This window comes from Sinocyclocheilus rhinocerous, unplaced genomic scaffold (genome assembly GCF_001515625.1).
Source record: "Sinocyclocheilus rhinocerous isolate Xijiao unplaced genomic scaffold, SAMN03320098_v1.1 scaffold1223, whole genome shotgun sequence".
Lineage (NCBI taxonomy): Eukaryota > Metazoa > Chordata > Actinopteri > Cypriniformes > Cyprinidae > Sinocyclocheilus > Sinocyclocheilus rhinocerous.
The window spans coordinates 74,971-90,706 of NW_015641045.1; the positions used below are offsets into that span (position 1 = coordinate 74,971).

Here is a 15,736-nt window from a genome sequence, read left to right on the forward strand (position 1 = left end):
GCTTATTTATTCAGCTTTCAGATGATGTATAAATCTCAATTTTGAAAATTTGACCCTTATGGTCACATATTATATTATATTATATTATATTAGAAATATATCATAAATATCCAATGCATCTAATGACTTTTCACTTCACTGCTAGAAAAAAAATGCCTTTTTCATGTGAAATTGTGTGTTTTGATCTTGAGAGAAGCAGCGGGTGAAGAAAAAGGACAGGACGGGATCAGTTCTACCGGTTTCTTTTCTCCACTTCCTCCACCAGCTGGTCTGTGCTGAAATCTCCTCGTACGGCGAGGATCAGACTCCTGATGGTGTCCTCGGAGCAGTCGACATCCAGCAGACCCCCGACCACCACCGGCAGCCTGCTGGGATTGACCTGCAGCAGCGCAAACACACACATATGAACTCTCCAGATCAGCAGCGTGTGTGTGTGTGTGTGTGTGTGTGTGTGTGTGTGCGTGATGAGCTCAGGACTCTCGCTGTACCTTCTGTACGTAGATCTCGATGTACTTCTGCAGGCTGTTACGGTACAAGTAGAGCACGAGGTCGTGGACGAAATCGAAGCGGTCGCACACGATGATGAGAGGAAGCTGATCGGTGAGTTTGGCTTCCTGTGCAACAACACAACAAAAACCTGATTACAAATACAAATCAAGTCCATAGTCCATCTGATGAGTTTACTGGCATCACAAATAAAGCTATATTCTACTGTAATTTATATAATCAAAGCAGTAGAGTGTGAGACAATTCATAAACAATTATTATATGATTAATTATTATACAAATCATAATCAAAGAGAAATGCAAAAAGGGGGAGACTGTTATAAATTAAATTAAACTGTTAACGATTAAATTAAAAATGGTAAATGTAAGCTAAGGTTGAATAATTTATTCTTATTAATTCAACTGAATTAAAATCATTCATTAAAATAAAAATTTTAATTTAAGCCAGTCTTGAATGTTAGGGTGTATTCACACCTGTCTTGTTTGGTTCGATTGAATCGAACTCAAGTTTGTTTCCCCTCTTGGTGCAGACCTTTTTGGCAGGTGTGAATACAGCAATCAGACAGCTCGCGCATATAATGCTGTTGTTTGCGTTTCAATGGCTTAAATCACTTGTTTTTAAACCACAATGCTTAAAAACACATGCAAATGATGAGTTTTCGTGACCAGCATTCTGTGTAGAATTCAAATAGCTCCGATACATTTTGTGGTCTGCGCTGATTTGCGCATGTGATCCGCTTCGTGCTATCGTGTCTCTGGACCGGAGCAGAGTGTGTGTGCGCACCGCGGTTAGCGTGACGCAGCGCGAAACCAGACTTCTTTTTTTCTTCAATGGAAAGCATATTTACACTGTTTGAATCGTTCCCTGTCCCCTATATAGTGCACTACGTGCCATTCACTGTACAGAAAATACTAATTCTGTGGACAAGTGACCGATTTCAGCCGCGGCTTCAGCGTCTATTTTATAGTGTAGGGGGCGGGGCTTCGGATTCTAGAGAGCATTTGATTGGACAGAAAGTTTGATGAGAAGCTGAAGTACGATGTGACGTCAAAAAAATCGTTGAGCCGTTTTGGCGGAAGTGACGAACTGCAAGCTTTGAATGCTTATATCTTCTAAATGCGAATTTTGTCACTGTTTTGGAGCACACTGCCTTATAGATCACCTTAAGACTAACATATTGATACTAACACCCAAAAAACTTTCATTTTGATTTCATAGGGACTTTAAGTATTTTATATCTATAGATTTTATTTTCGGCAAGTCGTAATTACAGCATCGTATGACATTGTCTCATATGATGCTCATAAGTTTCCTCACATTGCGTTATTATCTGATAACACCAAATCAGTAAAAGAATAAAAATTGCACTACGAAAGATCTCCATGATTAGCCTGTTTTTGCACTTCCTGTTTTTCACTGCTTGAGAATTTCTGTCCAGTAAATGGATGACCCTAGCACACGTGTGGTTTTGTTTATAATTTCTGGTTCACTTGCAAAAAAGGGCAGTGTGAAAGCGAACCGCACCAAACAAAAAAAATCAACATTGTATTTGGTCCGGACCAAAGCAAGTGAACTAGCGGACTTTTCTGGTGTGAATACACCCTTAATTGTTATTAGTTAAATTCAGTTTAGTCAATTAAAATAAACTGTTAATAATTGCATGTAAAAATTTAAATATAATCTAATGTTGAATGTTTATTTTATTGTTAATTAATTAAAATAAATTGTTAATGATTAAATAAAAAATGTACATTAAGCTGCATTGAATGTTTGTTTTATAGTCATTACTTCAATTTAATTAGTTAAATTAAAATAAATGGTTAATTTTAACTAATTAACTTTAATGTTTATTTTATTGTTATTAATTCAGTTCAAATTAATTCAGTTAATTAAAATAAATTGTTACTAGTTAAATTAATAACTGCAAATATAAGCTAATGTTAAAGGTTTATTTTATTGTTATTAATTCGTTTAATTTATTTTAATTAATTAAAAATACACTGTAAATTATTACATTAAAAATGTAAATGTAAGCTAATGTTGAATGTTTATTTTATTGTTATTTATTCAATTCAACTCATTCAATTAATTAAAATAAAAGGTTAATTAAATGTAAAAATGTAAATATAAGTTATAGTTAATGTTTAATTTTATTATTATTAATTTAATGAAACACAATAAATTAAAATAAATTGTTAATTTGATTTAAAAATGTAAATGTGATCTAATTCTGAATGAGTTTTTTGTTGGTGTTATTATTATTTGTATTATCATAACTCATCATCTGTATTAATGCTTCTGTTAATATTGTGTGTTTAACAATTACACCAATAAAAGTCACATATATGAAGACAGATGCATTGAACTGGATTTATTGACAGATTTGTTCGAACTGAATGCATCAATGAGCTTGGTTTCTCTCTCGAGTACCTTGAGGAAGTTCTTGACGCGCTCGGCGTTGTAGCAGCTGCTCTCTCGACAGATGCGCTCCACCTCTTTGATCTGCCCCGTCTTACACGCCGCCTGAATGTACTTGAAGTGCACATCGGGGTCCTGACTGAAGTTCACGATAGAGCCCAGAAAATAAAACAGACCTGAGCGAGACACACAGAAATGAGGACTCATTCAGCACACCACCCTCACAAACACATGCGGTCGTGAGCGTCTCACCCTCGTAGCTCTTGAACGACTCGAAAAGCTCCACCAGCGTCTGTGTTCCCAGCTGCTCGTGGTACTTGGTGGCGATCTGAACGCTCAGCTGCAGGTTCTGACGCAGGTTTGCAGCCAACATGGCCCTCAGACACTCGACGGAGTCGCCGACAGACAGAGAGCCAAAGAAATTCACCAGCCACTGACGGAGAAAGAGAAGAAAAACAACACTAAATGTTCAATACTGCTCTGACAGACAATAACTTTATTCATTCTTTCTTGAATTTGAATTTAAAAATTTAAATTTGAAAAAAGGAAAAATTTGAATAAAAAATTAACAAATTTGAATGTAAAAATTGTTTAAAAAAAGTGAATTTAAACTTAAAAAAATTTTAATGTAAAAATTTTAATAAAAAAATAAAAAATGTAATTAAAAAAAATTTAAAATTTGAATTAAAAAATGTAAAAATTTAAACATTAAAAAATTGGAATAAAAAATTTAAAAAATTTGAATTAAAAAAATTAAAAAATTTGAATAAAAAAATTACATTTTAAATGTAAACATTAAAAAATGTGAATTTAAAAATGTAAACATTTGAATTAAAAAAAATTACAAATTTGAATTAAAAAAAAAAAAAATTTAAACATTAAAAAAGGTGAATTTAAACATTTAAAAATTTTAATTTAAAAAATTAAAAAATTTTAATTAAAAAATGTAAACATTTTAATTAAAAAATGTAAAAATTTGAATTTAAAATTTTCTGTTCACAAAACAAACTCCTCATTTTAATATGAATTATTGTTTTCTACACTTCTGAGAAGCCAGGATGTGAAATCGGGAGAATCATGACATCACAATTTCCCCTCAACATGCATCATCAGCATATATAATCAAGGAGGAGTTTCTGAAAAAAACTCCATCAATCCATCAAAAAAAGTCGATACTATTGTTAAGAAAATAAAGACCTTTTTTGTTGCAAAAAACTGTTATCTTTACAAACTAACCTCGAGAAACATAATATAAAAATCTGAAACTGCATTTCATGTGTAATATATAAATAAGTGTACTATATAAAGGCTCATGTACAGATGTTCTTTGTCGCAAAGTGTTTTACTGCTGTTTATGCATTCGTGAATCAACCCAGTGACTAAACAATCAACTATTCAATTCTATTTATAATTGTAGGCGGAGTATAGTAGTCTATCGCAGGGATGCACATATGTTTTCCATTCTGGAGATTTGGTTTGGTACTCACACTGCACATAGTGCGACTCGTTAAATATAACTGTAAAAATGTAAATAATTAATAATAGTGATAATAGTATTATTGCACTTTATTTTGTTTTTTAAATAATGAACAAAAACTTCAAGCGTGATAATATTATATTTTAAAATTCAAAAGAGCATTAAATAAAAATACGAATTATTTTATAGTAAAAATACAAAAAAATAATTTTATTTGACTTATATTGCAACCTTTGATGCTCTAAATATAATGTTATAATCAACACTGTTCATGATGTGTTCATCTTGGCGGCTGTTACAGTAAAAATGCAGCAAAAGTTTTCAAAAGAGTTCCACATGTAATGCTCATTTAATATGCAAAGATGTTAGCCAATCACAGCAGTGGGCATTTCCATTGACACGCCCCTTCAGACGAATCAAACAAATCGGAGGCGAAATTCAGGGTAGAAAACGATCGAAATTATGACTCAGGAAACATTATAAAATCACATAAAAATGCACTTCCGGAGTCCTTTAGCTCTCACACACACAGACACACCTCGGGGTTGAGCAGGTGTGTGTGTACGACGGCCCGTTTGATGTCGTCAGGGTCACTGTAATGCTCCAGAGCTCTCTGCAGTAAACCGGCTTTCTCACACAGCTGAGCGATGTGAGCACGCTCGTAGTGAGTGAACATCTGATTCCCCAGGATCGCGTCTGCGACCTGCAAACACACGCAGATAATAAACACAACAGCCAAAAGTCTTGTAGAGATAGGCTTTTGGTTTTCGAAGTTCCAAGGTTCAAAATCAAAATTATGATGTAATGTGCATTTAAAGTGTTTTTGGACTCTCTCACTTGTTGAGTATGAAAGAGCTAAGCTAGGCTAAAAATAAGATAAACTTCATCAAAAAAATGCAAAACATACAAACTAAACATTCATGTTTACAGTGTGATTTTTTTAAATTTACATTGACATTTCTCTGCAGTGCTATTAATTTTAGCTAACAAAAAATTTAAAAAATTACATTTTTATTACATTTTTGTTTGCATTAATTGAAATAACATTAAAATGAAAATATAAATATTAGATGGAAAAACTCACTTAAAACTGAAAAAAATGTTAATATCGTTAATATAAAGCTAAATATAAAAAAAAAAAAAATAATAATAAAAATGACAAAAGCACATAACAAAATCACTAAAACTTTAAAAGTATTTATAAATAAACTTCATAAATATAAAAATAACAAACATCTATAAATACTATAATACAATATAAATAATTCTAAAATAAAAACAATTAAATGGTCAAAATTAAAAAATAAATAAATAAAATTAAAACTAAAAATAGAAAAAAAAAAAAAAAAACTCTGGTTCAAGTTAAAAGGTTTCTCAGACATTATTATAATAATGTGGTGGTACTCATGATGGCTCATCATCTTAGTATAATTATGCCGTGAAGGCAGCATGAGCTTCGGTGTGTTTGATTGGTTCACCTGAGGGGCGTGAATGAGGTTCATCTCCAGGAGGCGTGTCTGCAGAGGCCCCTCCTCCGGCCTGTTGTTCTTCAGAGCGTCCAATAGGAATGAAGTACACTGCTGCACTAGATTCCCCTCCATGAAGACATCCACCACCTCAAACACACACAAAGGGTCAGTGATGAGCGCAGTCACGGTGTGGAGCAGTGCTATTTTTAGAGATCCTGTTATTGTTTTTATTAATATTTCAAATTAGTTTTATTTTAATTTTAATTAAAGTTTTAGTAACTAGATTTTCTGTTTATATTTTCTGTTTTTATTTTCATTTTAATTACGTTTTAGTAACTCGTTGTTAGTTTTATATTTTATGTTTTCATTTTAATTTTCGTTAAAGTTTTAGCTACTCATTTTTAGTTTTATATTTAGATTTTGTTTAATTTTAATTAAAGTTTTAGTAACTAATTTTTATTTTTATATTTTCTGTTTTAATTTTAATTGTACTTTAGTTTTAGTAACTAGTCTTTAGTTTTATATTTTTGGTTTTTATTTTAATTTTAAAGTTTTAGTAACTCATTTTTATTTTTACATTTTCTGTTTTCATTTTAATTATAAACAAAGTTTTAGTAAGTAATTTTTATATTTTCTGTTTTCATTTTAAAGTTAGTAACTTGTTTTTATTTTTATATTTTGCGTTTCATTTTAATTTTAATTAAAGTTTTAGCTCGTTTTTATTTTTATATTTTCTGTTTTTATTTTAGCGAGTTTTTGTCCTGTTTATTTTATTTATTTATTTATTTTAAATATATCTGTATTTTTTTCCAAGTTAAAGTTTATTTAAAGTAAAAAAAAAATATATTTTTTATGGTTTTAGTTTTAGTTAACTAGAAAGTGAATATGAAGGGACACAAACATTTAAGTGCACTAGATCGATTTCACTGAAATGTCCGTGTTTGATACCTGGCTGATGTTGATGAGCGGCTCTTCATCCTGAACCAGCATCTGAGCGAACTGAAGGCCCTGATCAGGACCGGATCTCATCACACTCCTCAACAGCATCACCCAGTCTGGAGAATATCCCATCTGCCCCGAAAACAACACGTCAATCACAGCAGAGCAGAGACACAGATGAGGGCAGAATAGAGTCTTTGAAGGGAACGCAGGTACCTTCTTAGCATAGAGCACTATCTTCTGGAACTGAGCCGTCTCAGCAAAGCACTGGATGACTTTAGCAGGAACATTCGCTCGCAGGTAAACGCTGAGGGCCAGAGTGACGTCAGCCGCCTTCACCAGATCACCCAACTCCTCCGAGCACTCCAGCTGCAGGGCATCATGGGAAAAAAACATCACTAACCAGACGGCAATCCAACACTCAAGAGTCACTTTCAGTGTTGTTATTGTTATCTAATACTTCAAATACTTAACAAACCGTTTTGGGTAACTGAAATAAAGCTCAAAAAAATACATATAAATATTCTTCATAAAAACTTCATCTTAATATAACTTAATGTTGCCTAAATGTTGCCTTGACAACTGAATGAAATAAATGAGTTTCAGTTGGAACACTAAAACTAAGATAAAAATCTATATAGAAATTAAAAATAAATTAAAAAAAACTACTATAAATTTAAAAAGTACACAACAAAATGAGTAAAACCTAAAAATTTAAATTAAAAATAAAAACAAAATTTTAATGAAAACTGAACGTTATATAAAAAGCTCATTCAAAAAAATTTATAAATACTATAATAGACAGGGCAACAATCCAACCCTCAAAAGTCATTGTTAACTAATACTAAAACGGCAATGAAACCAAGCTGAAATCAAATTAAAATATATTAGGTAAGATTAGAATAAAAATATTAGATGAAAAATTTAAACTTAAACTTAAATGAAAACGTTGCCTTGGCAACTAAATGAAATAAATACGTTTCAGCTGAAGCACTAAAATTACTAGTGCTGTGTTCAAAATATCGATACGACGATGTATCGTCACAGAGATTTGACGATACGAGTATCGATACAGCTGGCCCTGTTGAGAAAGATAATGTAGCTCTTGAGCGATTAAGCTATTTAGTTGATAAAACTGCGGGGCAGCGCTAAAAAGTTAGTTAGTTAGTTCCTGAATGTCTTGAGTGCGGCCGCAGCGTGATCTGTGTGTGTGTGTGACTGAACTTAACATTAACTGCTTCTGTTTCACACAAATGCCGGCACAGACGTGCATGTTCGGCTAGAGTCGCTTTGAACTCGTGCACATACACTTATTTATCTAACACACATACTCAGTCTACATTTCAATTTGCACATAATATACCTGTACATACAACTGTCTATTGTTATATACCTGTACATACAATTGTCGATTTGTATATTTTTATTCCTTATTTGCTTGTTCTATTTTTTTTAATTTTTTACTTATTTTTATTTTTTATTATCTGTGTTTTTTTTTGTTCTGTCACTGTCATTCTGTTACACTGTGGAAGCTTCTGTCACGAAAACAAATTCCTCGTATGTGTAAACATACCTCATCATTTTCACATACGAGGAATTTGTTTTCATGACAGAAGCTTCCGCAGTGCAACAGAATGGCCGCGACAGAACAAAAAACACAGATAATAAAAGAAGAATAAAAAATAGAACAAGTAAATAAGGATACCTGGCAATAAAGCTCATTCTGATTCATTCTGATTCTGATTCTGAAAAGCGCTACAAAATGACTGAAACTTAAAATACTTTAAAATATAAAATTAAAAGAGAATTCAAAACTATAATAAATACTAAATAATAAAAGAAATGCTATAAAACTATACAAATTATGCTAAAAGAACTTAAGTGTTATAAACCTTGGCCAATCAAGTGCATATTTCATGCATAAAAATAAAATTCTTCTCAAAATATTCGAGATGCATTTGATTAGCCAACTCCCTTTTTAAACAGAGAAAAAAATACAATTTAAATAGAAAAGATAATGTCAACTGATCATTCCTTTATTGACAAATTATGCACAACAATTTAAATTTGTGACCCTGGACCACAAAACCAGTCTTAAGTGTCAATTGTTTGAAATTGAGATTTATACATATTCTGAAAGCTGAATAAATAAGCATTGATGTATGGTTTGTTAGGATAGGACAATATTTGGCTGAGATACAACTATTTGAAAATCTGGAATCTGAGGGTGCAAAAAAAATCTAAATATTGAGAAAATCATCTTTAAAGTTGTTCAAATGAAGTTCTTAGCAATGCATATTACTAATCAAAAATTAAGTTATATATTTACGTTAGGAAATTTACAAAATATCTACATGGAACATGATCTTTATTTAATATTCTAATGATTTTTGGCATAAAAGAAAAATCTATAATTTTGACCCATACAATGTATTTTTGGCTATTGCTACAAATATACCCCAGCGACTTAAGACTGCTTTTGTGCTCCAGGGTCACATTTCACTTCAAAACTTTAAGCTGAAGATAACACTTGTAAAAAATACTGTTTACAAATTACATATTTTAAGTCATTTAAAAAAAATTATTATTTAAATAAAAACTTCAAATGTATTATCTGTGGTGGGTGGGTCGTTTTGTTTAATCTGTCAAAAAATGTCGTCTAAACTTAACTTTTATTTTCCATGCTGTATAAATGCACAGATAAACTGAAAGAAATGAATGAGTTGATAAGTAATAAATGGGAAAGAGTAATGAATATGGCACCTTCTCTCCCTTGAGCCATTTCTCCAGCAGCTGTGTTCGTCCCTGCTGCAGCACCGGCCTGCAGAGCTCCAGCGACTCCAGCTTATTGAGCTGCCCGCGGTCCAGCAGAACCCCGAAATACTGCAGCAGCGGAGACGGCTGGCCCCCCTGCGCCGGGACGGCCTGGAACCGCCGAACCGTCTCTGCCGTTCGCAACACACCCTGAGAAACAGAGAAAAAGAAGGGAGTGAAGCCTGTGTTTATGCTATTAAGACAGTATAGGCTAATCTATGTACATTACTACAATATATATACATTAACTGACAGTCACCACTGATAAGCTACTACTAAATATTGTAGAAACGTAATGAGCCGACGCAGCGACTTTAGCCGCTTCGGTGTAGCTGCCCTGAGAGAAGAGCGTGTTGAACTTGTGTGTCAGGAGCTCCTCGGCTCCGGGAAGATCGCTGCGTAACGCCAAACGCAACGCCAGCTCGGGATTCTGCAGCACGTTAGTCACGTAATTTACTACGTTCTCCTCCTCCACACACACCGACAGCACCTAAACACACACACACACACACACACACATTAGTGACACACTTGGAGTAACTGACCACGCACAGAGAAGAAAAGAGGATATCCTTGAAAACTGAAACTTTTGGACAGATTGGGCGGAAAATCTAAACCAATTGTTATTTTAAAACCTTTTTTTTTAATAATAATAATAATAATAATACAATTTAATCTTATTTATTTGCTTATTTATGATTATAATTTCATTATAATTATAACTTTGGAATACTTTATTCTGATTGGTCAATTGTCTTTTTAAAAGCTGTTTTTTTAATTATTGTATTTGATTATTATATTTATATAGTTTTAAGTATTATTTTATATTTAGTTATATATTTAGACCGACCGACCGACAGATAGAGAGATGTAATTATGGCATTTTTTAAATTATATGGCAGTGCAATTTCAACTTTTACAAAACAATCAATTTATTATGATGTACCGTAAACAGAACGCTAACTATGAGTATAATAAACAAAAGATGTAGCTTATAATAAGAGACAAACCCAGTTCAGTTCTTGATTAAGATTTATGTGTTCATGCATCAGTAAAGGACATAAAATGCACAATGCTGGACACCAGAAGCAATTTTGAGCGTGTTAAAGCATGCATTCTCTTAATGCTTTTGTCCTATTTACTTGTGCAAGCCACAGTTTTCAGTGTTGTGTGTACAGATGTGTGTACCTGCCCCTTCTTATTGACCCCGATGACCCCAGATGTGCTCTCGTGAGCGGCCGTGACGAATATGGTTTCAGCACTGATGCGGTTCATGTAAATACACACGCCCGACTCCAGATCATACATGTGAAAGTAACCGTATTTAGTGATGAGGTAGATGACGCCGTGCTTAGTGCCGATCTGAGAGAGAAAACACAGGAGTGAACATAATTCAACATGTGATCAGTAACTCTTCTGTCATCAGGTAATAGAGTGCATCAGTGCCAGTACTTTTAATGGAAGTATTTTTACCATTCATTTTTCCCATAGGGACTTTTAAAAGAGTCTACATTAAAGCGTTATAAGATATGAACCAAACCAAACAGCTACAAGGAGAATCACAACACTATAAACTTTGATTTGAAGCAAAAACGTTTTTGAAAATTGGACAGATAGACAAAGATAATGTGAACTTAACTACTTAAATGAGAGAAAGAACTACAATCCCATGAAGCATTGCGAAAGACCAGTGCTGGGTAGTAACTGATTACATGTAATCTGGATTACATACAGTAATCAGATTCCAAAAATTAAGTACTTGTAATTAGATTATATTACATTTTAAAATGCTCATAATCAGATTACAGTTACTTTTTATTGGTTACATGATTACAAACAAAAAGGCAGCAAATTATTCATAATTTATTGATTTTCCCTAATTCTTCTTTTTTTCTCTTTTAAAGTTTCCTTTCTAAAAATCCTACAGTGTGTCATACTATTACTATAGACGTGTGATGCCACCGCTGTTTTATTAATATTTGTTCATGTAATGCGGGGATTCCCAAAACTTTTTTTCTTCAGCCAAACCACTTTGACATAAAACATTTAGTTGAAATATCCCTGAGGAAATTAATATTTCAATAATTTAGCAAGACATTTGCATGCTCACAGTTTTCTGATATAGGTTAATGGTCACATAAACATGCAGGTAAACAAATTAAACTATTTTTAGTGTTTAATTTTGTTTTTTATATATAATTTTATTTTACATTTTTATGAGTGAATTAAATATTAGCTTTTTATTAACTCTCAAACCCACTGCCCGTTTAATGCACATTATGATGTTGATATCAAATAGCGAAAATAAGTAAACTAGATTATGTTACTAACTACAATTTTCATCATGTAATCTGTAATCAGTAACGGACAACAATTTGAAAGTAATCTACCCAGCACTGAATAACATAATTGAATTAAATACGATAGAGAAATATAAAACTACTAATGTAAAGTTGCATTTATAGATATTATATATTTAAAGTTTACTGCAAAATATGCATTTAAGTATTTTGAGAGCATGGGGACCCCAGCTTGATTACATCATGATGTTTCATGGGAGGGGGGCGGAGCTAAAGATCTCTTTTGGTGCACTTTGCGTGTTGCAACTCTCTGATTGGTGGAATTTCTGTACAGCATCATGGGTAATGTAGTTTTTACCATGAATTCTGCTATTACAGTTTTTTTCAACTGCTTACACACAAAATCTTTACTTGTCACACAATTTCTGAAAGCTGACACTCAAACAGCAGAACCTCACACCAAATCTGCAAAACCATACGCTAATTCTCGGCCTTTGACTCAGTTTTCAATTTCATAAAACACTTTTTGCAAAACACAACACACAATTCTCCATGCAACACACAAAAATCTAAGAGGAATTAATATTATGGCAAAGGTGTTTGCAAATGTTTGCTTTTGAGATGTGTTTGTGATATTTTGAATGCAGTGCTTCATTTTGCAAGAGATGTGAGGCATTTTGCATTTTGTGCGTGCAATTCTTGCATTTGTGCGTAAAGTTTTGAAAAAAGAGGCAAAGTTTTGAAAATGTAAGCAGTTGAAAAAAACTGTAAACATGATTATTTTAAAATCAAGTTAATGTGAACAGATGGCTTCAGCAAAAGCACATACAAATGATTAACAACCTCTGAGCTCACAACAGCTCTGTCTTAAAGGTCACATATTTTACACCTTTCTGGAGTTTTATTTTAAGTCTTGATGTCCTTACGAATATATATTTGCGGTATAAGTACCAAAAACCATCTCAATATATTTTTACAGCTCCTCTCTCAGGAGCTCTGCTGAGAACAGGTCGATTTTGGCCTGTCTAATTAATATTCATGAGCCTCTCTTCTGATTGGCCTGTTGTTTTCTGAGTGACGCATGGCCAGGCCAACCACAGGTAACTAGGGTCAGCGACGTCACAGCGCTAGCTGGAGGCAGCAAACAAAGGGGAAACTGGAGGCGGCCCATTCAAACCAGCGCAGATTCGGCTACATAAGGAGCTTAAAATATCATCTTGTTGTGATGTTGGGTGCCAGAATCGACGTAATACAGCCTCAAATTAGAAATCTGATCACATATCTGCTACCACTGCCAGACAAAAAACCGACGACAGCTGTGGTTAAACACGATAAAACGAGCAGACTAGACAGAAACGATCATCAAAAATGCTCGCGATTGCAGCGCACACTTCTTATCAGAAAAGGTAATAAAGTATTGTCTTTTGTTGTTATGGGCGCGTCTACAGATTTCTTGCCATATGTCTATGTTTCTTGCATCTCATGACTATGTCGTGTATGAAATAATGTCTGTGTGCATGTGTATAAAACAACAAACTGACAATTTATATATAATCATTTGTAATTGTATATACATTGTTGTGATTAATTGTGGCTGGAACAATAATGTAGCTGTAAAAATAGTTGCCTGCTGAAATTGAAATGTATATACATCTTCATCATGACTAGATAGACACGGTGAGTTTGTCTTTACTATACACGTTAGATGTGATCCACCTCATAGTAACAATCCTGTCAGATCGTCCATCCTCTGAGTGAGAGTGTAACGTTACAGGTCAGCCGATCTTGTCTGGGGGTTTGGCGGTGCTCGGGGTGGTGACTGAAGGCGGTGACTGTGTAGTTCTGACGTCAACTTTTTACGGAAGTCACAATGGTTCGTGAAAAATCACAGCTACTTTAAGCAGGCTGTGTGCATTTTACTGTGGACTGACTGTTTTGAAACTTATATGGTAGTTACATAGCACCTAGACCTCAGTTATCATGAAAAAAGCCAGGAAATTTCAGTTTTGACAATACGGGACCTTTAAGGGTTTATCAGTTTTCGTTAAAAATCAATTTCTCTATGGAGAAAATGAATGGAGTTTTTACTTCCAAAAGTGACTAATGTCTCTATAGCATGGTAAAGGTTTGACCTGCATGGCCACAGGAAAGTCCGCCTGTGCTTCAGGAGGGAAAAACACGTCCACTGCTTTCTTAGTGAACGGCTGGTTACCGGTCTGAGGCTGACCGACCTCGATGATGTGCAGCTGGAGAAGACAAAATCCAGCTTTATACTCCAGAAAAACCACAGAAACACCGTATGAATGTGATGCCGTCTAATGCCACCTTTCCTCCAGCCTGCCCTCTGACGCCGAAGCAGAAGAGCGTGGAAGCGTTTGGGTTTCCCTCCAGTTTATAATGTCCAAACGCAGCCGAGTGACCCTCGATGGGCTGAGAAACCTTCCGGTCCACAGAGAACAACTGCATGGCACCGACGACCCGATTCTGCTGCAGGAGCCAGAGACGAAGAGAGACTTACACACCAAACTGACATTCACAAACTAACACTTTTATTACATTTATCAAGAGTCACAGTAAAGACATTTATAATGTTACAAAAGATACATAAATGCTGTTCTTTTGAACTTTCTGTTCATCAAAGAATCCTGAAAAATGAAATGTATGGCAGTTTTCACAAAAATATGAACTGTTTTCAACATTGATAATAATCAGAAATGTTTCTTGAGCAGCAAATCAGCATATTAGAATGATTTCTGAAGATCATGTGACACTGAAGACTGCAGTAATGATGCTGAAAATTCAGCGCTGCATCAAAGCAGTCAATTACATTTGAACAGATATCAACTTTTTTAATAGCTTTGGGATTTTACATTTCTAAATTATTTTTTATTTCTAAATTATTTTTATTTCTAAATAGCTTCAATTTATTTTTATTTACATTTTTGTTTTAAACATTTTAGTCCTTCAGCTTGTTCATCTTATTTCATGTAGGTCTTTTTAAGTTCAAGTTTTTCATTCAATATCTATATTTTACTTTATTTTAGCTTTATTTCAATAACTGATGATTTTTAATAGCTGATTTTTAATTGCTTTAGAATTGAAAACAATTAAGATTAAACTAATAATAATTAATTTAAAAATAAAAATACAACAATTAAAAAAATATTCAATCATAAAAATGTCAACTTACAATGAAGAACTAAAGAACTATAAAAAATAAAACACTTGGTCAAATTAAATAACAATATACATTTAAAATAATAAAAAACAATACAAAAAAAATCACAAAAAATGTATTAAATCAAAACAAATTCAAATTTAAAATAATAATTTTTAAATAAAAATGAAAATAAAACAAAAAATTAAAATTACTAAAAACTAAATAATTTAATTGCAAGACATAAACTCAGAATTCTGATGGGGAAAAATCATAAATATGAGATAAATTTGGAATAGTAAGAAAGGCAGTCCAAATTGAAATAAATAATTTGCAATTACTTTTTATTTATTTTGTTTTTTATCCCATGGCAGAAACAAGCTTCCATATGTATGTCATAAAGTTCAGAGAATTTTCCCCGGACAATCATCACAGAAATGTGAAAAATTAGTTTAGAATCTGTGTAGTCGCCCCAATATATCATGCATCCCTACTTTAAAGAGCTGGTGCAGCAAAACCAAAAGATGAATTACCTTCACACACACACTCACACACTCACTCTCACACACACACTCACACACACATACTCACTCTCACACCCACACACACACACACACACACACACACACACACTCACACACACACTCACACACA

General features: G+C 33.2%; 1 protein-coding gene across 3 annotated transcripts in view; it reads right to left on the minus strand.

The window, feature by feature from the left end:
- Window positions 1-15,736, minus strand: part of LOC107754396 (clathrin heavy chain 1-like) — a 57,071-nt gene that overhangs the window by 28,119 nt on the left and 13,216 nt on the right. For 2 of the 3 annotated variants that reach the window (XM_016570814.1, XM_016570812.1), the window contains 12 exons: window positions 14,251-14,412; window positions 14,058-14,171; window positions 10,814-10,987; window positions 9,923-10,115; window positions 9,575-9,780; window positions 7,028-7,180; window positions 6,821-6,943; window positions 5,882-6,019; window positions 4,942-5,106; window positions 3,179-3,359; window positions 2,939-3,102; window positions 489-614 (listed from right to left, as the gene is read on the minus strand). In XM_016570814.1, the coding sequence (XP_016426300.1) occupies window positions 489-614; window positions 2,939-3,102; window positions 3,179-3,359; window positions 4,942-5,106; window positions 5,882-6,019; window positions 6,821-6,943; window positions 7,028-7,180; window positions 9,575-9,780; window positions 9,923-10,115; window positions 10,814-10,987; window positions 14,058-14,171; window positions 14,251-14,412 (1,899 nt within the window). The remainder of the gene's footprint in view (window positions 1-488; window positions 615-2,938; window positions 3,103-3,178; window positions 3,360-4,941; window positions 5,107-5,881; window positions 6,020-6,820; window positions 6,944-7,027; window positions 7,181-9,574; window positions 9,781-9,922; window positions 10,116-10,813; window positions 10,988-14,057; window positions 14,172-14,250; window positions 14,413-15,736) is intronic. The other variant, XM_016570813.1, reaches the window with a different exon arrangement.